A 26450-nucleotide genomic window follows, 5' to 3' on the forward strand; every position below is an offset into this window, starting at 1 on the left:
ACTGGTTCTATGAAAAGAAGCAATTTATGAAATGGTAACTGGGCACTTGTAATGTGGGCAAGGTTGCGAAGGAGCGAGCCACACAGAATTTGCCTCAAGGAGCGTGCCGTCTAGATCTGGAAGCCCCATGGCTCAGATCTCCCTTCATGGGACACCCTACCTGGAGGAGGGCAGGTAGCTGGCAGATTCCAGCTGCAGCACCTATGGGATCCACCACAGCATTTGATCCAAGCCACTCTCTTCCTGGGCAGCCCCAGTCAACGACAAAGCATGGCAGGGGTGCTTGAGTTGGCAGTTTCTGCCCCAGGCAGCACTCCTTCCTCGGCAATCTTCTCCCTGTCCTGTCCTAGGTGCCAAACCCACACTTCATCTGAGGGCTCCCCCTGCCTCCTGCTGCTCCCTCACGCCCATCTCCTCTCCTTCAACTGATTTCTTACACCTCTAACTTTATCCTGGCATCTGCTTCCTACAGGACCCGACCGACACAACAGGGTGATAAATTTTACATGACTGACTTTTGGTTCCTTAATTTCACAAATGATATAAGGCAGCTTAGGAGAAACACGTAGACTATAAGACATAAATACTGGAGGGAGTTACAGTGAAATTAGGAAAGGAAAGAAAAGCCAAGGTTAGAGATGAGTGTCCAGTAAAGAACCACAGCATTACATTGCTGCTAGAGAACAGACCATCAACCTCACAATAAGTTTCTTAGCTAACAAAACAACGCAACGTCCATTTCCTAAAAAAAAAGTCAATCCAGGTATTTGAGCCTAGTCTTGAAGGAAGTTTTGACAAACAAAAATGGGAAAGAGCATTCCAGGGAGAAAGTGTGGTGAGAAGGAAGGCATTGATGTGTTCCTCAGAAGTGTAAATAAGCTGTTTTGCTTCGTTAATTCACTGAACAAATATTTGAGCATCTATCCTATATCCAACTCGACAGTACAGGCTCATGAGAGTGGGAGCTACATCCCCAGTTGCTTAGTAACCATGACTTACACAGAGAAGGTGATGACTCTCTGAGTTAGTGGTAAATGTGTGCGGAGCACTGTGCCAGGTGCTAGGGATGTGACATTCACAGAACACAAATAGAGAAATATTGAAATAATTCAAAGTTATTAAGAACTATAATCAAGGTTTTCTAATAAGAGATAACAATTGTTGAAGGCTGATAGTGGCCAAGCACTGGGCTGATGCATGGGTGTGGTAACCAGAATATCAGGCCTCCAAATACACCCATATCCTAATCCCCAGGATATATGAAATTGTTGCCTTACGTGCCAAAAGGGACTTTGCAGGTGTGATTAAGGGTACAGACCTAGAGATGGGGAAACTTCCTGAATTAGCCCGATGTAATCACAAGGGTCCTAATATGGGAAAGATGAGGCAAAGTCAGACAATGCCTTGATTTTAGACAATTTCAGACTTCAAACCTCCAAAACTGTACAATAATAGATTTGTGGGGCTTTTTAATGTTTGTTATTGATTTGAGAGAGAGAGGAAGGGAGAGGGAGAGAGAAAGAAAAATCTATGTGAGAGGGAAACATCGATCAGATGCCTCCCACATGCATGCACCAGGGATGGAACTGGAAACTTGGGCATGTGACCTGATTGGGAATCAAACCCCTGACCTTTCTTTCAGTGCATGGGACCATGCTCAACCAACTGAGCCACACCCTCCAGGACTATATTTGTGTTGTTTAAGCCACTGAGTCTGTGGTAATTTGTTACTGTAGCACATTTCATCTTCTACAAATCTATGGACCATTATTTTCTTTTTGCGGATGAGGCAACTGAACTCACAGAGGTTTTGCTAAAAAAAAAAAAAAAAAAGTAATATCTCAATTTTTAAAATTGCTTATATATTGGAATGATAATATTTTGGATACACTAGGTGTATATTTAAATAAAATTATTAAAATTAATTTCATCTTTTTACTTTTTTAAAAAATGTGGCTTCCAGAACATTTTAAATTATATATGTGGCTTGCATATATTTCCAAAGAACAGTACTGGCCTGGAATCTCATTCTCAACACTTGAGAATTTATCACCAATCTTTGGATTTTTCTGAGCAAGAGAAATGTGGTTTAGGAATATAATTCAGGAAGCAGGTCAGGAGGTAGCCTGAAAAACACTGCCGCTGGAGCAGACCAGTTGGAAAGCTCTGACTGGTCTTGGGAAGAGTTATTAAAGGTTCTTGTCAGGGTCTCAAAACATACTTCTTTCCTTTGAGGAATTTACTACAGTCTAATCTTAGTGTTAAAATCCAAAGAGATGGCCTAAACTGAAATGGTTTAGTTAGGCTAACTCTCCAGAGAGGGAGGTGTATGCTGGAGTGACTAAGAGGGGAGATGGGGGTTGCTGAGGCAAGATGCCAAGGAGTGAGTGTCCTTACTCATGCAGTTAGAGCCAATAGTTAACAGCAGCAATTAGCTAGCATTTACTATATGCCTGCGACTGACCTATGTGTTTCCTAGATAACTCATTTAATTCTCATGACAACTCTGTGTGGTAGTTTTTGTTGTTATTTTACAGGTGAGGAAACTGAAGCACAAAGAATTTAAGTTGGAACCTGTGCAAGCTTGCATGCTCAGTACAGGCAGAACAGGATCAAAATCTAACTCGCAACCCAGATGCACACCTTCTCCCTCCCGATCCCGAGCGGCTTGGACTGAGCAGTGGAGACGGGGCTCTCAAGTCTGCAAGGCCCAGGAAGCAGGTGAGGGGACAAGAGTTCCTCCTCCTGTCGGGAAACACCAGACGGGGGAACTGAGGAAAGGAGAAAGTTTCAGAAAAGGGAGTGGAAGAGGGGAGGGGGAAAAGAGGCCAAAGGATGGGAAAGAACACTCTCAATATACAAGGCCCTTCCCTGGTATGATTCAAAGGAATGACTAAGGTAAACTTAAAAGCTTGGTTCCTCTTCAAACCCACTGCTCTTCAGAGATCTACTTCATGCGCCTTTCCCACAGTAAGGAATGTGGTTCTTCTGTCAACTTGGGAGGCAGGAAATCCATCAAAAAGGGGCAGTTGTCGTGCCCATTTTCCATCCAAGACTGGCCCAGCCCCAGGGACCACCACCCGTATACTACTAGGCAGAATTTACCCTGGCTAATGGCAGCTATGCCGATGCCACAGCCACCCGCACTCCCAGATGCCTGACACAGTGAGACCAAATTGCACGACTGCCTTGCGGTTAGAAGGAAAAATCATTTCAGACCCAAGGGAGAGTCTTTCCAGGTCAAGTCTGCACTGGTAAGGAGTTTTGGTTGCAAGCAAAAGAAAACAAAATTCAAAATAACTTCAGCAAAGAAAAACAAGTAATCTCTGTGATACCTCCAGTTTTGGGGAATAGAGTATAACCCAGGCGGAGGCCTCTGGCTCTGTCCCTCGTTAGGTCGTTTCTGCATCTCTTTTGCTGTTCTTTTTATCACATAGCACCTTTTTCTGCTTTCCAGATGATGTCATAGAAAATGACTGCCTATAGCTCCTAGGTTACAAATTCAAGCGCCCAAGGAAGGGATTAATAAAACTGACTAAAGGTTGATTTGCTTTTTATTATCACATGCATAGGTAATACTAAATAGAATCATTAATAAAATGTTTTTGTCTGCTGGACCAAACTACTCCATAGCCACTCATCCCCTGACCACAACTGATAAGTGTAAATAAATATTGACTGATTTAAAAATTAAGTATAAGTTTCTTTTTATTTTTCAAAAAGACGAAATGAAATCTTTAAATAATAGGAGAGGGAGCATTTGGTAGGTAAAGTGTGCCAAGTTCCTTGTCTTCTTTGGGAGAGGATAGCCTATAATGAGGAATTAAAAAGGGACCATAGTTGGAGTTGAAAGTTTTAATGTGATATAATATATATTCCTTATGTTTGCTGATTTAGATTAATGTGTGTTGCTGATCATTTATAATGTCGACCTAGCTTTAAGTAAATGGGCCTGCATTTGGTTTTTCTTCCTCTAATAATTATCATCGCCAATCTTTAAACTTCCTGTTGTCCTTCATCATCCAGTCACTGAGAGACCTAAAAAAATGTTGCAAAAACAGGTACAATCACATTATTATGTTGCAGAGACTCTGTTCAGTTTGACTTGGTCAGATAGTCAGGTCCCAACAGGAAACACTGGCATTGTCCCACAGTGAATCTGAATGTGATTTTATGCATCGCTTCCTTCTCAGTTTTTTTGGGGGGGGGTGGGAGTGGAAGAGTGGAGGGCCCCGTAGGCATCACTGCCGTCTAGTCTCTTACACATGGGTCAATAGTTGAGAAGACATCTTTAAATGGAAAATACTTTTTTTTTAGGGAGGTGGGAAGGATGATGCATGATTCAAGTTATGATTTTGCGCCTAAGGATATTACAACTCTTTAAGAAAATACAGTTTCCTAAAATCCAAACTGTGAAACCAAGTTAAGTAAGTAGCAGTTACAAAGATGCCTCCATTTACAAAAGGCTTCAGCAGAGGTTTCCTTTAAACTATGTATACTCCTTTACACTTTCCTTATTGGGTTGCACAAAGCTATCTAGAAATTTCAGGAGTCTATCCACCCTATAAAGTAGAGGCAGTTTTAAAAAAGTAATATTCATTTTCAGAAAAATTAGAAAATACAAATATTTTAAATCTAAAAATCATCTGTAATCCCAGCATTAACACTGTCGCCATTCTGGTATATTACCTTGCAGTCTTTTGGGGGAGTCATGAGTTTTTATTTTATTTATTTGATATATATATTTTAAAATTTTATCTTTATTGTTGAAAGTATTACAGATGTTCCCTTTTTCCCCCATTGACCCCTTCTACCCCGCACTCCACACCCCTCCACACCCCAGGCCTTCACCACACTATTGTCTGTGCCCATGGGTTATGCATATAAGTTCTTTGGTTAATCTTTTCTTACCCACTCCTCCCCTCTGAGATGCCTCAGTCTGTTCTGTGTTTCTATGTCTCTGGATCTACTTTGTTCATCGGTTTATTTTGTTCTTTAGATTCCACATATGAATGAGATCATGTGGTACTTGTCTTTCTCTGCCTGGCTTATTTCACTTAGCATAATAATCTCCAGGTCCCTCCATACTGTCCCAAAGGGTACGAGATTCTTCTTCTTTACAGCTGCATAGTATTCCACAGTGTAAATGTGCCACAGCTTTTTTATCCACTCATCTATTGACGTGCACTTGGCCTCTTTCCAGATCTTAGCTATTGTAAATTGTGCTGCTATAAACGTAGGGGAGCAAAGTTCTTTCTGATTAGTGTTTCAGGATTCTTCAGATATATTCCTAGAAGTGGGATCACTGGGTCAAATGGAAGTTTAATTTTTAATTTTTTGAGGAGATTCCATACTGCTTTCCATAGTGGCTGCCCCAGTCTGCATCCCACCAGCAGCGTACAGGGTTCCCCTTTCTCCACACCCTCGCCAGCACTTGTCATTTGTTGATTTGTTGATGGTGCCATTCTGACAGGTGTGAAGTGAGACCTCATTGTGCTTTTAATTTGCATCTCTCTGATGATTAGTGATGTTGAGCATTTTTTCATATGTCTCTTGGCCATCCGTATGTCCTCTTTGGAGAAGTGTCTATTTAGGTGCTTTGCCCATTTTTTAATTGGATTGTTTGTCTTCCTCTTGTTAAGTTGTATGACTTCCTTATATATTTTGGATATTAACCCCTTATCAGACGTATTATTGGCAAATATGTTCTCCCAGACAGTGGGCTCCCTTTTCGGTTTTTGATGCTTTCTTTTGCTGTGCAGAAGCTTTTTAGTTTGATGCAGTCCGTTTGTTTCTTTTCTCCCTTGTTTCTCTTGCCCTAGGAGCTGTATGGGCAAACACATTGCTACACAAGATGTCTGAGATTTTGCTGCTTACCTTTTCTTCTAGGATTTTTATGGTTTCACAACTTGCATTTAAGTCTTTTATCCATTTTGGATTTATTCTTGCGTATGGAGTAAACTGGTGGTCTAGTTTCATTTTTCCGCATGCACCTGTCCAACTTTCCCAGCACCACTCACGGCAGAGGCTGTCTTTGCTTCACTGTATGCTCGTGCCTCCTGTCACATTAGAAAGTTTCTGTACACAAGGCGTGTATATTTTTAGTCCCGTAGGGCCTCCAGGTCGGGTGGGCAGGGTGCCGCCCCAGGGCCCGCGGGCGGAGGCGTGCCAGCCGTCCCCACCTCCTGTTTATCCCGCGCCCCACCTTGTCTCCTGCCGGGTTTCTGCCCCACCTCCCTAACTTTCCAGCTGCAACCGCAGAGCGTCTCTTAGGCTCTAGCTAGCTCCGGCCCTCCCGCTTGGGCTTGGAAACGAAAGAGAAACCCTAAGCCTGAGGGAGGCAGCCCACCGGGGGCTGCGGCAGGAGGGCGGCGGGGCCGGGAGCAGCCCACGCCCGCCCGGGAGCGCGCGGCGGCGGGCACGCGCCGCCTGGGGCAGAGACGCGCGGGAAGCGCGCGCCCGCGAGCCCGGGGCGCCATTTTGGAGACGGTGTCTGGGCCGCGGCGCTGGGGACCTACGCGGCGGCCGTAGCTCGCTGAGGGGAGTCTCTCGCGGTGACAGGGGTGCCCGGGAGAAGGACGCGGACGGCGTGGGACTGAGAAGTAAGGCCTCTCCTTGGGCAGCCAGAGCCGCAAAGGTGGAGCCGCACTGGCGCCCGCCGGGGGACCAGCGCGTCGGACGCGGGCGGAACGCGGGGAGCTGCGTCGGCGGCAGCCGGAAGCGCGGGGCCCGGGGGGTCTCATGTGAAAGCCGCGGAACCAGCCGCCGCCGTCCCCGGAGCCCGGGGAGGTGTGTAGGGGAAGCCGCCCCCAGCAGCAGGTAACGGCGGAGAGGCAGAGCCGGAGCCCGCTGCTGCTGCGGCGGGGAGGGGAAGGCTCTGGGGACTCGGGTGGGCGGGCGGGCGGCGCGGGGTCCCGGGCGCGCGCGGGCCGCCCCTCGGGAGCGCCGGGCGGGGCTGGGGGCGCGGCGCCCGGACCTGGGAGCTGCTCGGGGGCGTTTCCTCACTCGCCCGCTTCAAAACATGTCAACAGGGCGTGGCGCGGGTGCCGGGCCGCTCGCCCGGCTGTATTACTCTTGGCGGAGGTTGGTGACAGCCCCGCACGGCGCGAGGCGGGCCCGGCTCTTCCCGGTGTGGGCTACGCCGGGGCTAGGAGCTTGAGAATTGTCATTAAGATGTCAAGACATACTGTGCTGTAGAGGGCTCAAGAGGAACGTCGGGAAAAGCGACTCCGTGGAGGTGGCGCGGGGAGGGGCGCCGGGGCCGCGTGGCCGGGAGGAAAACTTGGTCAACTCGTGAGGGGCGGCTTCGCGCCCGCGCTGGGCCTGAGCAGCCGCTGGGGGGGGCTGCGGGCAGGGATCGGGAAGCAGCCTGTTAAGTGATTGGCCTGCATCTCCGAGCCGAGAGGTGAGATTGCTATTATTTTATTGCTGATGAATGGCCCCGGTCTTTTAAAGTAGTCTTTTTTTTTTCTTCCTAATCCCTGAAATACCAATGCAAATGCCGTCGGCTCCCAGTTATGTACAAATGACCACTAGGCAGATTTTCACCACTACACTTTCCTTGCGGTCTCGTTCTGAGAGTAAATCTCTTTCCACGGGTTTGTTTATTCTTGTATTCTAGCCAAAGAGTGCATGTTAATTTTGATATTGGTCAAAGCAGAACATAAATGGAAAGGAAATGTGATGCCAAAGCAAGCTTCTTAGAGCTAAACACAAATGAGCTTTTAAAATTACTGCAAGCCCAATGTGCTAAAAGTGCCTAATGCAGTGAGGGACACAGCCGAGTGTTCTCTTCTGCCCTTCCCCTGATAAATAAGCCTGACTGCTCCTTTCAGGGTGTGTGGAAATGTTGTTAGTTCTGCAACTCCCTGTGCTGCTCAACTAGGCTGTAGTCTTTCGTCATTAGTTTGCTTTTTGGCCCTTCGTAGGAATATCAGTCCCACACCAAATGCTCTGGTGGCCTAAGTTGCATTAATTATTTGGGGCCAGGAAAAGTTGCAGTTTGAAATTGAGCTGCCAGAGCCCTGAAGAGGCCTGGTTTTGGTGCTCTACAAAGTGCCTTTGACATTCATTGTCCAGCTTCCACCTCTGGGCTTTTCTTAAAATATAAGAGGTGTTTCCCTTTGACTAAAAGTAGGAAATAGTTCATTGATGTAAATTCTTTGCAGACTGATGGATGCTTTGAATTCACCTTTATTACGTAGAGTTTCACGTGTAAATAGATTTAATAAAATACTTTTGAAAGCGATGTATATTTTTGCATTGATAAATGAGATCATCTTGGAAAAAATTGATACTTAAAAATTTTATTAGGTGCCCACTGTGTTCTGTTATTTTCATGCATAAATGAGGATGATGCAGAGACCATTTTTATTGGCATTTGGCCTTAGAGTTTTTTGCTAAATATACTGTAATTCTGACATATTATAGTCATATTATGTATGACAAATACAGATTTTGTTCGGCTAGTTATAAACTAGTAAATGCTTAAAATATACTTTGGTGGTCGTATAGTCTTAATATCTAGACGAAGAGATGCTATTCCTCAGTGTTGCACACTTGTTTTTAATATGTTAACTCTTTTCCCCCTCAGCTTGGAAAGGTATTGAAATATACTTTATTTAAAACAGGGCTGTAATAGACAAAAGAAAGTATCTATATTGTTAGGATCAGCAAAGTAGTAACAAAGATAATTGCATGAATAAAACTGTCATTTTTGTTTGTATGTCCATATACTCTAAAGTAAGATGAATCATTTCATTTTTAAGTTGAATAGTTCTGGTTTTAGAAGACTTTTCTCCAGAAATAGGCAATCAACAATAGGGAGTAGAAATTATAAAGATGGCTTCATTCTTTTTTGAACCTCTGTATCTCAAAATTCTGAAGAGTTTTAGATAGCCAGAAAAGAAATTACAAGCCCTAGGTAGCAAACTCTTTGTTCTTTGACCCAAATTTTATATGCTAAAATTAAAGTAAGCCTTCAGGATAAGTTAAAGGAGAAAAATGGGTCATAATGACAGTGTTATTTCAACTTCTATTCTAATAAGACATCATTACTTTCATATTAAAGGTTATGATGTAGTTTATACTACCTTTTCTCTAAATATATTTTAAAATACACATTCTTAGTTTCATACATAAGTTTTAGTCTCCCATAAAACTACCCTCTTGCCATCACCTCTGTCATTCTGATTTTTCCCTTTCTCTCCCCTTGCTCAAAAGGATATACATCATTTATTTCACTTAACTCACGTAGCTGGGAATAGGAGCAATGGGGAAAAGGCAGTTTGTTGCACATGTGCTAAGACCTCCTGGGCTGATTTTAATGTGATAAAGTCCAGGGGTCCCTGCCATGCCGTTTCCCTCCAGTCCCTCGTCCTTTTTCACAAATGTTGCTAGCAACTGGATAGAAAGAGAATCTCGAAAGACATATTTGGTTAAGATTCATACATTAGCACATCCTTCGTCCCACACAGGAATCGCAAATTCTCATATGCTAGTGTGCCAAGAAGAGAGCTGGAGCCAGGCATCCTTTTGAAAAGCTATGACTCCAAATCCAAACCACTGCCAAGCCGGAACTGCTGTCTAGAGTCAAAAGGAAAGTATTATAGGTTCTGAACTAAATGGGTACTGGTAACTGAAGTTTCACATTTAGTTTAGAGCCTGCAATACTTCTAAACAAAAAAACAAATTAAGATCTTTTTATTTGATTATAGTGTGATTAGTTGAAATTTAAATATGTATAATACAGAGAAGCATATTGACAAAAAAATTCACCTGTAACTCTGCCACTATTAAATCCCAATATGATATAATTAATATAATAGCCCACTCACTGTTATAGTTACTATATTAATGTGAATCTACTTCTGGTGTGTGTTTCTCATTCATAAATGTGTGTTCTTGCGCTCTCACACAGACACTTTGTTCGAAAACAAAAGTAAGATCATTTTTACTATTTTATTGTGTCATGTACTTTAATGTCTTTAATGCTGGACTGCTTTGCTGTAACTGAGTTTAACAGTCATCTCCTTTCAAAAGACCTAGTACTATTTAATTCCTCACAAGAACCCTGTGTGTTATTATCTTCCATCTTACAAACAAGCACAGGGAGGTCAAGTAATTTGTTCAAGGCCACATAACCAGTGAGACGGAGAACTAGGATTCAAACCCAGGTAGCTTAATTCCAGGGCCACACTAGTATTTTGTAACAAAAAGACTATTTTTAAAGAAACAGATGGAATACAAATATATGTAATAAACACATACCTATCATTCAGAAATAGAACTTGGGGAAAATATTGCAGTAGTAAGTGTTGGAAAAAGAAACCACATTTCAGACCAAACAATACTTAAGAATGGGTTTGCATATTTTTAGCATAGAGTGGGTCTTAGGGTAACATGTATCACAAACTATTCAGTGTGGAAAAACCTCTTGGCTACTTAATTCAAATCCTCTGGAGATTCCTGGAACTCTGGTCTGCCCTAAATTCAAGATTTCAAATATAGTGGGTATCGTTAGATGTCTTGTAAGAAACTTTGAAAGGGTCATTGTAGGTTCTCTTTTAGTTATTTCACTGTAACTCTTTTAAAAAATTGATTTTAGAGAGAGGAAGGGAGAAAGAAAGAGAAATATCGATTGCTTTCCTCCTGTGTGCGCCCTGATCTGGAATCTAACCCTCCACCTTTCGGCATATGGGACGACACTCCAGCTAACAGCCACATCAGGCCAGGGCAGTAAATTCTTGGTTTCATTTCAAAATCATGATAAAGTTTTGCCCCAAATAGTACAGTATAAACATAAATGTTTAAACACCTGTGTAGAATTTGTAAGATGATAGTTGGTCTCCACTGCTGTTTTCATTATATTTTGTTTTTATATTTTCCTGGAATTACTGGTCCAGTTCTTTCTGCATGTTTGTGTTCATATTTATAAATACAAATATACACATATCAGTGACAGAAGAATGAATTTTAATTTTAGATTTACTTTATTCAGAAGTTAAGTATGAAAAAAATTGTGCATTTTTCTGAATAGGATGAAACGAGGAGGAAGAGATAGTGATCATAATTCATCTGAAGAAGATACTGCAGAGAAATCCAAGAAAGTGAGGACTACAAATGCATATTCTCAGACTTGTGATTGGGGTAATCTCCTTCAGGACATTATTCTCCAAGTATTTAAGTATTTGCCTCTTCTTGACCGGGCTCATGCTTCACAAGTTTGCCGCAACTGGAACCAGGTATTTCACATGCCTGACTTGTGGAGATGTTTTGAATTTGAACTGAATCAGCCAGCTACATCTTATCTGAAAGCTACACATCCAGAGCTGATCAAACAGATCATTAAAAGACATTCAAACCATCTACAATACGTCAGCTTCAAGGTAATACTTTAAATCCTTCTTTTAAAAAATAAAGCATATTTAGTGACCTTTGTATCCTAAATCAGTACATCTTCTCATGCCTTTCAAATACTGCTTTTTAGGGAAAGTGCGTAAAGATGTAGAATTATTGTGTACCTTAGGAGCTGTGACAAATAATTATACTTGAGCTTAATTACTCCATTTTTTTATAATTATTAATAATTTCTTAAAAGAGTAGAAGCAACCACTAAATCAGTATAAATCATTGACCAAAGCTGTCAGTCACAGTGAATTATTGCAAGCAATTTGAGGAAAAAATATACAGTAAAATTTTTTAAATGTGGAGATTATGATTAACACTCAACTGTTATTTCTATCTAATAGGGACTGAGTTTGCATATTGATGATTATGATATTATGATATGGGGGTCTTCAAAGAAAAAGGAGATACAGAAATGTTAGGTAAAATATTTAGAAGAATATATTTTAGAGAGAAAGAGAAAAAGGTACATTGAAGAATACCAAAAAGAACTGTTTGTTTCTTTTAATTGCTGGAAGGGACATATTGAAATCATGCAGGGATGAGATAAATGAAGTGGGATGGCTTTCTGAGATGTCCAGAATAATTTAAGGAATCACAGTGGTTTGTAATGTTTTGTTTTGGGGATGAATAGTGGAATATTGGTATGTTTATTTACTAAATTAGTAACGATGATTACTGTTGAAAAGTAACACCTGAATACCTGATTTAACTATATGTTGCACTTATTAAACAGGTAAAGCAGTGGTTCTTTAGTAAAATGAAGTGTTGTTTGCTCCCAGGTATGTCATTCCTTGGATAGAGATTACTGGCTTATTCACCCATATGTGTCCAAGGAGGAGAGACCTAGTGATGGGAATGGTTGGGTATATTATGACCTTCTTCCCAGAAAAATGTATGAAGGGGTAGGCCACTGAGGGTAGGATTGCTAAGCTTAGCAAATAAAAATGAGGATGCCTAGTTAAATTTGAGTTGAGATAACAAATAATTTTTAGTATAAATATGTCCTTTGCATTATTTGAAACATACTTAATATTTATTCACTGGATGTCCTGTATGCTATCTGGCAACCCTAACTGGGGGAAAGGGTGGAGGAATGGTAGGACAATCAAACAAACAAAAAGCTAGGAACTTCTCATGTGTTGTCCCTGCCCCACCTCCCCATTTAGAAAATTCAGGAGCCTTTGTTTTGGTTTCAGTCATCTTTGAGTTGTCTAAGAATGTTCTAATGGTAAATCCTGTAAAAAATTGGTATAATATGTTAATCTCATAGATCAAAAGACCAAGTCCATCCTGTGGATTAGCTGGGTCAGTGTTAATCTTTTATAGGCCTGTGACACAATTCAGCTGTGTCCAACTCGTATAACCCTCACAAAACCACTTGTCCTATAAGTTTAAACATTTTTATTTTATTGAAATTATTGCTGAGGAAATAATTTCTGATTTTCAAAAAGGGCCAAATTACAGAATTTTTCTGACCTTTCCTCATAATATATTTAATTCATCACTAACTATAGGCCAAAGAGGCGTGTAGTCAGTTATTAGTGTAGAACAATGGTTCTCCAACTTCATGTGCATCAGAACCACCTAGAGTGCTTGTTGAGATCAAGATTGTTGGCTCCCACCCCCAAAGTTTCTGATTCATATGGTCTGGGTTGAGCATGAGAATTTGCATTTCTTACAAGTTTCTAGGTGATGTTGATGCTCCTGGTCCAGGGACTACACTTTGAAACCACTGATGTAGACAAACTTAGCTAAAGGATATTATAAACAGCTCTGAAACTTTAATATAAATCAGAGCAACAGTTGTTCAACCAGCTCTTCAGAACATTTTGGGGTTAAGGTAATGTATATCAGTCTGGGATTAAAGTAATGACATTACTTTTAACTATCTGTTTTAGGATGCTTTTTAGCCCCAGAACAACTTCCTTGTTGAAAAAAGAGCTCTTAGGAATTTTTTAGCCATAGTGCCCTTCTCCTGAGATGTATCTATGCAGAAGAGTATGTAGGAGCAGCTACTTCTCCTTGTTTCAGATTTTCATGCTTGACTGTTGGAGGCCCTTATTTTACTTTGCATTCATTTTTCATTAATATCAGTGATGCATTCCCAGTTGTGATTTACTTGAATCTTCTGAGTAAATACTTCAGTTTCTTGTGTCTTGAAACACGTATACCATAGGCAGTGTATTTATATGTATGACTGTATCCATTACCAAGTATATAATTATTTTTCAAAGATAAATTCGTGCATTTCATTAGTTTAAATAGTCAGTTTGGAATAAATCAACTTAAAGCCAAGTTCTTTCAACATTAAATATATATCTTACCATAATGAAAGTTAAATTTTGACAGTTGCCCTTATAATTTTTCAGGGTGACTCAGGAAAGTCCTAAAAGAGACAAAGTAAAACTGATAAGCATATTAGAAAAAGAAACATATAGATGTGCCTTTTTGGACTTTCAGAGCAGATTGGTGAAATTAAAATCAAAGTAAAGTAGACAGTGGTAGTATTGAAAGCAGGTATAGCTTGTTTATAAAATCTTGTGTGTAAAAATTTATTAAGCTAAGTTAGTACAGCTCGGATTGATTTACAGATTTTATTTAAAGAAAACTTTGTTTTTGGTAGAGTTAAGTTGATAAATATATTTATGTGAGAGTGGATGATCGAAAGAATCAATATTCTTTACGTTATAATGCAGTAAATAATAACTATTTTTTGCTTTTGTAAAGTTATGCACAGAGTAATGTAAATATATCCATGGGTAAATGGTATTTTCTTTTTCTAAGGTGGACAGCAGCAAAGAATCAGCTGAAGCAGCTTGTGATATATTATCGCAACTTGTGAATTGCTCTTTAAAAACACTTGGACTTATTTCAACTGCTCGGCCAAGTTTTATGGATTTACCAAAGGTATCTTGCTGGTTTAGTTTTATTAGCTTGAGAAATACATTGAAACGTTATCCATTTTTTGAACTGACATTGGGAGTTTAAGAAAAGTAATATAATAGAAAATCAGTTTCTATTTAGAATGTTAATAGGATTTTTTAAAAGTTTTCCTTTTTTTATCCTTGTGCTTCTTCATGAGTAAGGTGGAAGAGTGAATGAATTTGCAGAGGATTCTATACAAGTCCTGAAAGAGACGAAGTAAAACAGAAACAAGCATATTAGAAAAAGAGACGTATAGATATCCTTTTTTGGATTTTCAGAGCAGATTGGTGAAATTAAAATCAAAGAAAAGTAGACAGTGCCAGTATTAAAGCAGGTATACTTGCTTATAAAATCTTCTGATAAGTTTGTAAAGATTTATCCTTAAGCAAAGTTAGTATCAGTACAGCTTGGATTGATTTACAGGTGTGTTTTTTTTAAAGAAAACTTTTTTTGGTGAAGAGTTAATATATATTCATATTTATATTCTAAGATGATCCCACATGTAATTAGAAATAGTCTCTCTAATAATTATTCTGTTAAAATAGGAAAATAAGTTTTCATTTTTAGATAGAAAACGAATAAAAGCCCCTGAGTATGTTAGCTAATGTTTCGCAGGTTAGTATCCAACAATAATTTGAAGATTTTTTTTTTTTTTCAGAGTACACTATAAAATGTAGACATCCTTTTAAAACACCTAATAATTTAATTTACTAGGATGATTCAGGAATAGATTTTACTAACTTGAGTATTATAACCCAGGTGGTTCAATAGTGTATCAGTAACAAATATATCACGAGTTAATTTCTGAGTCTTAATTGATTTTAAAACGCTTCACTACATATGGACATTTGAGATAAAATGTTTTTCCTCATGTAAAATAAGGGAAATGGACAAGAGATTCTGTTTATTTCAGCATTTTAAGATCCTAAGTACATCAGGTCACTGTAGTTCTCAAACTTAATGTGCATAAAAATCATTTGAGGAACTTCTGAATTTGGGTTACTATTCCTATTTCAAATTTTCCCTTTCTAAGAGCAGCCAGTCCTAAGATGTTCAAGGACCTCACTCTAAGAAGCACTTAGTTTTGTGCAATAGCAGCATCTCGTTTAAGCATCATGTGGGAAATGAAATGTTCTGAATTGATTTTTTTTATGTACATAACCATGATTAAAAAACAAACACACATATGGTATATGTATAAAATATACCATATTAAAATGTATGTTGAACATATATTTTTTTTATTACTCAGGATTATCATTATGTATAATTAGTACTGGTGCTCTACTTGTATGTAGCAGTTTTGTCTTCAGGAACAATTGATGTATATGGGCCTAGGATACTTATACTGTTTTTCTCTTTTTCTTTTCCTGTTACGGCTTTTGTAGAGATTGAAATAGGGTGTTGCTATATTTTGGAAATCCTGTGAGAACCAAAGAGAACATAAAAGAAGTGCATTTGACCAGAGCTAAATCTGAGGGAAATGGGAAAATGAAGGCAGTGATGCAGTATACAAATGAAGAAATGTGGCTGTAATTAAGATATAATTGAGTTTGATATGAAAATATTAGGAGGAAGATGTTATATTTAAATAGTAAAACAGTTACTTAGTCAAAATATAAGTAGTAAGACAGTTACTTAATTACCATACTGAAAAAGAAATGTGACCAAGAAGATAGTGTTTCATTGTCCAGTTGACCCTTGAACAACATGGGGTTAGGGGCAGCTACCCCCAAGCATTTGAAAATCCAGCCCTCAGCATATGGGGATTTCCAACTGTGGATCAAATACAATTGACTTATGAACAACACGGATTTGGGCAGCATGGGTCATCCACTTACACGAAATTTGAGATTTTTCAATTTCAAAAAAAATCCATGTGTAAGGACCTGCGCAGTTCAAACCCATATTGTTCAAGAGTCAGCTGTACTTCCTTGGCTGTTAGCCTGCTCTCTTCCCTTTCCACTGCTGAAGTGAATTTATAAAGCTAAGTGGAGGGTCAGATTGGCTCTGTAGAAAAACATGTTTGACCATGTGTTGGCCTCTCTTTCCTTACTCCGCTTGATTCTTTGTCCATTGTTTATGGCTTCTTAGTTCTTACTCAAAGTCACATACTTTGACCATGCTTTTTTTTTTAACCTTTTTTTTTTTTTAATCCTCACCCGAGGATATGTTTTTATTGATTTTTAGAGAGAGACGGGAGAGAGGGCAGGGCTGGGGGAAGGAAACAGAAACACCGATTGGTTGCCTCCGGTCTGAGCCCTAATCAGGAATGGAACTGGAACTTTTTGGTGTCCAGGATGACGCTTCAACCAACTGAGCCACTGAGCCAGACGCTGACTATGCTTTACTTCCTGTTTCCCTACTGTGGTTCCTTTAGGTCAGGTTCTATGTCCAACTGATAACTTAGTATATGTGTGTAATAAATGGATGGCATTTGTGGAAAAATACGTTAAAATAGGCTTGAAAATACTATAATTTAACATATTTCAAGGAATTTTAAATTTAGAATTTTATTTAGGTATGATTTTGATGATTTTAGAATCAAATTTTGTATGAGCTTTCGTATTCCAAATGAGTCTCATAGCTTCTGAGTTGACTTGTCATTTTTAATTTTTAATGATTATGGTAATAGTTATTACTATTTTAATGGTCATGACTATCAGAATAAAAAATAATGCAATTTAGTGTTATAAAACACCAGAGTAGGGTTTCCAGGTAAGGTGATGTGAAGTGTCTGAGAGGTATTCTCATCCTGGATTCCAGAATTCATCTTTTAACTTACCAGTGGTTATTGTGATACAGAGACATTCATCCTGAGGCTTGAAGTTTTTTTTTCTCCCTAAGGTAAAAAGGTGCTTTTTTCCCCCTAAGGTAAAAAAGTGAAGGGGATGCTACCCCTAAAACAGTTATGAAATAGTATTAGCATTCAAATGAACCATATGTGTATTATGACAACTCCCTCAATTCTCATTTGTAGAAATTGAAACAATGTTCTAATTTTTTTGCTTTTCAGTCTCACTTTATCTCTGCGCTGACAGTTGTGTTTGTAAACTCCAAATCCTTGTCCTCGCTTAAGATAGATGACACCCCAGTAGATGATCCATCCCTCAAAGTACTAGTGGCCAACAACAGTGATACGCTCAAGCTGCTAAAAATGAGCAGCTGTCCTCATGTGTCCCCAGCAGGTATGTTTTGTTTTTGCCAGGTAACAGTAAAATGTATTGATGTGTTTATCAAATAAAGAAGAACTATGATCACTAATCGTGAAGGTGGATTAATATGATTATTTCATCTCTTTTACCATAAGTGTTTTTAATGACACTTCCAAATCATTTTCTAATCTTATTTGGCAATCTGTGTCCAACTTGTGCTATAAAAATGGATAAATTTTTTTTTTAAAAAAGGAAAGGATGAGATGGTTTGCCTGAGGTGCCCCTTTAGATAAAATAGAATTTTCTCTAATTGTAGTTGCGCTAACAGAATTGCTTTTCTTCTCACTATGTAGAGAAGAGTTGTGCTGAAGTTGTTGCCTTATTTTGCAAGATAATGCTTTTCCTAAGTTGAATTATGGAGCCAAAAGCCTCTTCAAATGGGGGAATAGCATTATAAAATCTCTTTACAGCTTCTCATATAGAATTTAAGTCTTCTGCATTATTCAGTTTGATATCATTTACATTCCAAATGGTTTGTATTGTAAAGTAAGTATAAACCCGTACTTGGTATTACTCTCTGATGCTTCATTCCTGACTCAACCTCCCAGTATTGACTTTCCTCCCAATTCTTTGGCTGTTATTTGGGAAACCTGTTTTTAAGGAACAGTGTTAAGTCCTTGAACTCTTTACAGAACACTTCCCAACCTCTTGCCATAACTAAAGCCTTTCCTGGCTTTTCCCCAGGAAAATGATTCCCTCTTGGATGGAGATTATTTGCTCATTCTCCCATCTCCCACATGGAGGATCTTGGTGATGGGAATGGCTAGGTCTCTTGTAGTATGTGGATATGGCCCTCTATATCCATGGATTCTGCATGCATGGATTCAACCAACTGTGGATTGAAAATATTCAGGAAAAAAAAAAGTTATGTTGTTGCTGATGGTCTACTATGGGGTTAGGTCTATAATGGTTGCGTCTGTACTGAACACGTACAGACTCTTTTTTTGTCATTATTCCCTGAACAATGCAGGTTAACAACTACTTACATAGCATTTAGATTGAATTAAGTATTATAAGTAATGTACAGGAGATTTAAAGTATATGGGAGGATGTGTGTATATTATAAGCAAATACTACACATTTTATATATGGGACTTGAGTGTCCGTGGATTTTGGTTTCGGTGTGGGGGTGTCCTGGAACCAATCACCCATGAATACTGAGGGATGACTATATTTTCCTAGCTGCTTCTGCCACTTCTAGATTATCACAAAAGATGATAATCTAAATTAAGAAGTATGGGCTTTGGCAGTTACTACTTTTCTAACCTTAGTCACACTTTACACTGTATAGATTTGCTATGAGAGTAAGATTTATAATTCATAGCTTCATAGTGTACACAGTCCTTTGTATCCTGATCACCTATCTCTTTATGTTTGCTGCTCACTCATGTGCAGCTTTTACTTAAGCCCTATGTAACTATGTTCTTTATACCTGTGTGTGTCATCAGTGCACTGTACCCCGTGGAATACCTTTTTCCCCCCCACTTCATTTAGATAACTCCAACTCACCTTTCAAAATTCAGCTCAGGTGTTCAGGTTTTATTGTTGTTTCCTCCTCTCTCTAGTTTAGCTACCCTGTCGTTTCCATAGTACTCTGAACGCAACTTGTAGCACTTGCCACACTGTGTGAGACAGAGCCTTTGGGTCTCTGGTTTCTCTGTGAGACTGAGCTCATTATTCTCTTTATCCCAGTACATCTTATGTTTATTTTCATTAATACACACATCAGTTCTGATAGTATGGTATAAGCTTGCTTGATCTCACCTAATGACTTTTGGACTAGTTGTTCAGGAAGGAGAAGGAGCACTTGTAATACTTTTAATCCTCACCCAAGGATATGTTTTTATTGATTTTAGAGAGAGAGCAAGAGGGAGAGGGAAACATCGATTGGTTGCCTTCCGTACACAGTCCAACCAGGCATCAAACCTGGAACCTAGGTATGTGCCCTGACCAGAAATTGATCCTGTAGCCTTTTGGTGTATGGGATTACACTTCAGCCAACTGAGCCACCCAGCCAGGGTGGTAATACTTTTTAATTTAAGAGTATAACTATAGAGGACTTTAATTTAAAATTTAATGCATTTGTATATTTTATTTCTATCCATGTTTTTCACATTTGGACAATTTCTCTAAATTGAGATTACAGGCTATTTTATATTCTGCTTTCATCACTGAACATCTTATCAAACGTCTTCCCATTTCATATAGTCTGTATAATTGTCTATTGCTAGACCTTTAGGGGCCATTTGACACTTGTGTCTTGCCTCTTTGATATATTCTTGATTTTCCTCCTCCCTCTCTGGTTGTTTCTACTTTGTTTTTTTTCTTTGCTGGGTTTTCTTTTCATTCTTTAAATTTTGATGTTCCACTGTCTTCTATATTGGGGCCTTGTTTTACTGTGTAAACACTGGGCTCTGTCATCATCATTTATGGCTTCAGTTACATTCTATATGTGACTATCTCCTACTTTTGGTGTCTCTGAAACTCTAGATCTGTGTATTGAGCTGCCAGTGGCCCAGTGCCTCTAGAATGTCTCACAGGTACTTCAGACAAATGAACTTCCTTTTCCCCCGTCCAAATCTCTTGCTTTTCCCTTTTTTACTGTCTTAGTGATTGGCACCATCCATCCAGTTGTCAGGGACCTTATAGACATCCTTGATTCCTCCTACCCTTACTTTGTACATTCCTTCAGTCACAGAGGTCTGGCCGACTCCATCACTGAAATATGCCTTGAATCTCTGTGATGCCATAGAATGAATGTTTGTGCTATCCCCCAGCCCCCCAATTCATGTGTTGAAGCCCTAATCCCCGTGTGATGGTATTGGGAGGTAATTATGTCATGAGAGTAGAGCACTCATCAATAAGGTTAGTACCCTTATAAGAAGGGACAGGAGAGAGGATTTCTCTTTCCGCCGTGCGAAGACACAGTGAGAATGTGGCCATCTACAAGTAGGGAGAGTTCTGGCCCTAACCCAAACCTGACCATGCTGGCACCATAATCTTGGATGGCCCTCCAGCCTCCAGAATGCAAGAAAGATGTTTATTTTTTGAGCCACCTAGTTCTGTTAAGTAGCCCAAACTGACTAAGACACTGTACGTACCTTTCTTCATCTCCACTCTTACTACTCTAGTCCAGGCCCCACAATCTTTGTGCTCTACCCTCTTAACTGACTTCCTGACTTGCAGCTTTGCTCTTCTCTAATTTGATTTCCATGCTACAGCGAGAGTAATCTCTAAAATAATGTCTGATTTTTTCCCCTCCAGTTTCTTTAGAAACGTCTTGCTATGCTTTAGATAAGATCCACACTCCTTACTGAGGCTGAGAAGATCCTGTATGATCTGCTCCTTGCCTATAGATTGGGCTTCAACTTTTAAGAAATTTTCTTACTTGGATACCCTGTGTTGAGCTTCTGTCAGTTCTTAGAATGCTCACATTTTCTTCCATATCTGGGTGTTCACACAGGAAATACCGTTCACTTTTTTTCTGCACTCAGTTTTTAAAGGGGTCATGTGATTACATTAGAACCACCTGGATAATCTTGTTTTAAAGCCATCTGTGCTATGTAATATAACACAGTCATGGGAGTGGTATCTTATTACATTCACAGGTTTCAGGGATTAGGGCGCGGAATCTTGGGAACTTGTTTTAAAATTAATGTCTGCCACACTGTTTTAGTAATTATTAAATGGTACCTCCAAGTTTCTTTTTCGCATCTTTGGTTACCATTTCCCCTGTGTTTTTCTTTTTATATCAGACTTTATAAAATTGCAAAGAATGAAAATGTGCTCAGCTTACCTTGAGGGGTCAGGGTTTATTTTAAAGTATATACACACCTTATAGAGACAAACTTGGCAGTGGCTGAATGGTGAAGTACAGATGTTTTTTACTCCCTCTTCTGGTGACTCTCTTAAACTGGCCATTCTCCTCCCACTACTCGAAAGCTTTTAGCTTATTGGTGGCCTCCTTATTGTCACTTCTTAAGCAGTAGTTAAGTGCATGAACTTAAGAGTCCCTCATCACTGAGTCTGTGTTTCAATTCCAGTTGTGCTACCTTTAGTTACCCACCTCAGCTTCAAAATACAATCTTACCTCTCTAGACTTTTTTGAGTATTTGTCAGATAACATATCCAGTACCTGACATATCATTGTTGTACAATAAATAGTAGATAATATAAGAGTTTTGTTCCTATTCTTTTTTCTGAACACAAAAAGGAAATGGTTTGAATGGGTCATTTATCATCAAGTAGTATATGTAGGGTGTGTCTTACGAGGCCACTTTGGAGATCACATATTAACCTTTGGTAAGTAATCTGCTGCTAGGGGTTTGGAGCAGTTTTGAAGCATAGTGCCCTGAGCATTAGAATCATTTAAGGAACTGCTTTGTGGGGTATGTTAGAGCTTTCAAAGTATATTTCCATTAATGTGAATTGGTAATTACCTTTTGACTCACTTATTGTGGTATTTTTTTCTTAGAAATGTGACAAGCTTATTATATACTATTAGCAGTTAAACTCTGCTCATTTGATGGAAATATTATTTTTCAAATGTTTCATTTAGTTATATAAATCATATTTTATATAGTTTTTACATTTTTATTTTATTAAGATTTATTAAGGTTTTGAATTTCAAAAAATGTCCTTGGGCTTCTGTTGCAGCGATCATATAATTTTTCTTGCTTAACCTGTAAGTTTAGCGTAATTTTTTTGTTGTTTTTTAAATATGGTACTGCATTACTGAGATAAACCTTAGTCATTGTATATTTTTAAATGATATAAGTAATAATGTATGATTTTTCTGAGTTGATAAGTGAGCTTCATTTCTTTTAAGGTATGAGATTTAAATTGGTCTCATTTTCTTATATCAAAATTAGTAATAAATTTTTAAATATTGGTGACTTACCTTTTGCTATTTCAACCATACAACTAAATTTTAAATTGTATAGCTTTGTGTAAGGGAAATGTAAGATTTTATCGTGGGACATATACTTGATTAAATTTTTGAACAGATGATGACCTTGTACAGAAATTTGTAAGTAATTAGGTCTTTTTTCTTCCAAGGTATCCTTTGTGTGGCTGATCAATGTCATGGCTTACGTGAACTGGCCCTGAATTACCACTTGTTAAGTGATGAATTGCTGCTGGCTTTATCTTCTGAAAAACACGTTCGATTAGAACATTTGCGCATTGATGTAGTCAGTGAGAATCCTGGGCAGACACACTTCCATACTATTCAGAAGAGCAGCTGGGATGCTTTTATCAGACACTCACCCAAAGTCAACTTAGTGATGTACTTTTTTTTATATGAAGAGGAATTTGATCCATTCTTTCGGTATGAAATACCTGCCACCCATCTTTACTTTGGGAGATCAGTAAGCAAAGATGTGCTTGGCCGTGTGGGAATGACATGTCCTAGACTAGTTGAACTAGTAGTGTGTGCTAATGGATTACGGCCTCTTGATGAAGAGTTAATTCGAATTGCAGAACGTTGCAAAAATTTGTCAGCTATTGGACTAGGGGAATGTGAAGTCTCATGTAGTGCCTTTGTTGAGTTTGTGAAGATGTGTGGTGGCCGCCTATCTCAATTATCCATTATGGAAGAAGTATTAATTCCTGACCAAAAGTATAATTTGGAGCAGATTCATTGGGAAGTGTCCAAGCATCTTGGTAGGGTGTGGTTTCCAGACATGATGCCCACGTGGTAAAGACCGAGTGATGTAGGGAACGATGAATAGCACCTTAACTTTAAGCATATTGTATTATAATAAAAGTTTATTTCCTGTAGTTCTGATGTAATTCTATTTTGTGGCACAGAGATTTAATATCTGCATTGCGTATATAAGGATTGTTTATTAGAAGACCCATGGACCATTTTTGATCAGAAAATTTTGTCTATTTCTTTAGTAGTCAGATTGCAGAAAATTTTTTTAAATGTGGTTCAAATCTGAAAGTAATAACCTGTTATAAAGATTAAATATTTTACAGTCTGAAGGAACAAAACCTATATACTATAATATCCAGGAAGTGAATACTAACAGGTTTCCCAAAATGTTATGTTGTCTATGCATTTTTTTAAAATGTAAACTTGACATTTTAGGGTCTTCAGTTATACATACACCTGTTATAAGGTGTTTACTATAGCTCAGGAAAGTGAGCATCTTGTGAGAAAAATGTAGGATATTTTGTATCTAATGAAAAATGGTTGAATGTTCTCAAATATTACAAAGCTGTTTAATGAGGTATAAATATAATTGGAATACTTAGAAATCTGATATATGTCACGCAGTGGTTATATTAGAAGGATAATAAACAGCCAAGCTCAATTTAAAAGAAAATAAACAATAGAAGGGAGGCATTGTTTAGTTTTGTATAAATTTTTAGGTTTGCTTTGTAATCTGCTAAACCATAAACATTTTTCTGCAATATGTTACTATATATGTGGCACTTAAAGCATCGTATGTAAAGTAAGGAATGTTTTACCAGTTCTTGGTTTTGTTTATCTTTGTTTAAACTAGTTTTGAAGTATTACACAGTAATTGAAATGAAAAGTTTATTTAAAAAAGCTAAATTGAAATAATTAAAGATAGAACTTTAAAATATTTAAAAATTATTTTCATGAAAAAATATTAGTGTCCAATGAATTTCAGTGATGGCTCATTTTCCATTTTGGAATTATATAGTTAAGTAGGATTTTCAAAAATCATAAAAGAAGCACCAGTGTACAGTTCAGCATAAACTGTAAATTTTAAAGAGGATATATTTAAATTCATAATTATATTTTTAAGTAAATATTGCTCAGTGGACTGGAAAATTTTAATAGAACAATGTCTACAGTTTTGTGATTGTTAATTTGGTTAAACCTGATATATTATTTAAGTTAGGTAGCATTTTTATTACTTTTCATATGAATGAAGGTAATCCACACATTGTAGAATCTATAAAAATACTAAGTTTTAGGCTACATTTAGTTTTTTTAGATATTATATAAACTTTGATCCTGAGCACTAGTGCTAGTAGATATTACCCTCCTAAGGGAAATTAGAAGTGATTTAACCCCAGTGGAATATATTAATGCTTCAGACTTTTAGAAAGCAATTTTGGTAGTTATGGAAGCTAATAGTCTTACAGGTCTGATCTATTTTTAAAATAGATTACCTTTCTAAGAATAAAGTAAAAGGTGATATTCTACATAATTTTTGCCTTTTAAAAGTGATAGTATTCTGGCCACGTATAAATGAGAAGGAAAAAGAGTGATCTAGACTTGGAAATTAAAAGTAATTATTATACTATTTCCCCCTTACTAAATAGTAAAAAGCTTTGTACAAAAATATGTGTGTTGGCAAATGAAGCTTTTTTCCTGTCACAACTGTTGGAAAGTGGATTTGACAGTACATAGTCCGTTCTACTAACCAAAGCTTTATTTGGAAATTTACTTTTTGTACAAATGGAATTCTATAATGCTTGAAATATTTTAAGTCACTTTATAAGCAAAATGTATAGCACTTAATATTTGTTTATACTGTAAAGTATGTGTTAAATGCTTTTATCAATTTAAGAATAAAGATAGTTACTAATACTGTTGTATTATAATTTTTAAAAACTGCCCTAATGGGGCCAGAGCAGGGTGGAGGGAGTCAATGGGGGAAGGGTGTGAGTGGGGGGAATCTGTAATACTTTCAACAGTAAAGATAAAAAAACTACCCTAACATATACTTAATTGACTTTAAAACAAGTTAAACTTACAAACTTACGGTTTTCTAGTGATGGGAAATTAAAAACTGACCATGAAATGTAAATTTATTCTTCAAACTTTATAAAGAAAATGGTTACGATAAAAATAAAAAATAGGTTCTTTCTACATTTAGAATAAGAATTTGTGAGACAGATTATTTAGAAATAGAATTCTTAGTTAGGGTCCTTGAGCCTAGGTCGCCTTTTTAGAGAGAAATGTCTATATAAAGCCATACAATAGCTTTTATTTAAACTGTTGAAATTATTTTTATCTCCTGTTTTAACAGCTTCCATAAAATAACTTCAATTTACCTTAATAATCTGGGCTATTTTAATATCAGAAAAAACAGGCACAATTAAAGATTAAATCAATTTACTGCATTCGAACAATTGTTTATATTAATAAAAAGGTTAGGATGGGGGGTGAGGGGTGTTTAATGTGAAGAAGGCTCAGGCCTGAACTAAAGTTCTTGAAGGAGCTATAGGTAATCTTTACCCCAAGCATAACTTGGGACAGTCTTTGCACGGACTCCAGCCCCAGTTCATCTGTGAGGCTGTTTTTGATTGAGTTTATTATGTTTTTCCCCCCAATAAAATCATGTTTACATTTATTGTAACTTTTCTTGGCACACTATAGGTGTACAACTATAAAAACTTACAGAACTACTAATAAAAAAACCAGGACAGAACAATTTGGCTAGTCCATTTTCTTAAGAATTTGAAGTACCAGTTGTGAGTTAAATAAGATAATGCGGTAAGGACTGTATAACTAACTGTGGGACCATTTGTTTCTGATTTCTAGCCCTTGAGCTGGGCTATATAGATGACACAAGGCAGAATAGTGATGTATAAAATACTACCAAAAAGTCCATGCTGTAGTTCTATCATAATTTGTAGACAAGACTTTAGATTTCAAAATTTGTTTGATTTAGAAAAATTAGTCATTGTATTTATTTTATATAAAAATGCCTAGAAGCTATTGTAATGAGTTTTAAAAATGGAAAAAGCATAATGAAAGACTATGTAGCAGCTATGTTGCTGTCTTTGAAGTGGAAGGGGAAGGGGTCATGAACCAAGGAAAGGTGGCCTCTAGAATCTGGAAAAGGCAAAAGGAATTCTCTCCTAGTGCATCCTGAAGGACTGAAGCCTTCCAGTGCAAGGTAATTTATTTTC

The 26450-nt window shown here is 38.0% G+C and overlaps 1 protein-coding gene across 1 annotated transcript; it reads left to right on the plus strand.

The window, feature by feature from the left end:
- Nucleotides 1-10240: 10240 nt before the first annotated feature.
- Nucleotides 10241-25122, plus strand: FBXL3 (F-box and leucine rich repeat protein 3). The gene is made up of 4 exons (XM_016216473.2): nucleotides 10241-11387; nucleotides 14194-14316; nucleotides 17351-17522; nucleotides 22608-25122. Exons 1-4 carry the CDS (start codon nucleotides 11040-11042, stop codon nucleotides 23249-23251), a joined length of 1287 nt encoding a protein of 428 aa, XP_016071959.1. The 5' UTR covers nucleotides 10241-11039; the 3' UTR covers nucleotides 23252-25122.
- The last annotated feature ends 1328 nt before the right edge of the window (nucleotides 25123-26450 follow it).

This window comes from Miniopterus natalensis, chromosome 2 (assembly GCF_054644295.1).
Source record: "Miniopterus natalensis isolate mMinNat1 chromosome 2, mMinNat1.hap1, whole genome shotgun sequence".
Taxonomy (NCBI): domain Eukaryota; kingdom Metazoa; phylum Chordata; class Mammalia; order Chiroptera; family Miniopteridae; genus Miniopterus; species Miniopterus natalensis.

Bases quoted from the DNA above. Each gene is read 5' to 3' on its own strand.
- FBXL3 (XM_016216473.2), top strand. From the start codon at position 11,040: ATGAAACGAGGAGGAAGAGATAGTGATCATAATTCATCTGAAGAAGAT. The intron at 14,317-17,350 runs GTATCTTGCTGG...TTTGCTTTTCAG, and splicing joins GTTTTATGGATTTACCAAAG to TCTCACTTTATCTCTGCGCT. The intron at 17,523-22,607 runs GTATGTTTTGTT...TTTTCTTCCAAG, and splicing joins TCCTCATGTGTCCCCAGCAG to GTATCCTTTGTGTGGCTGAT.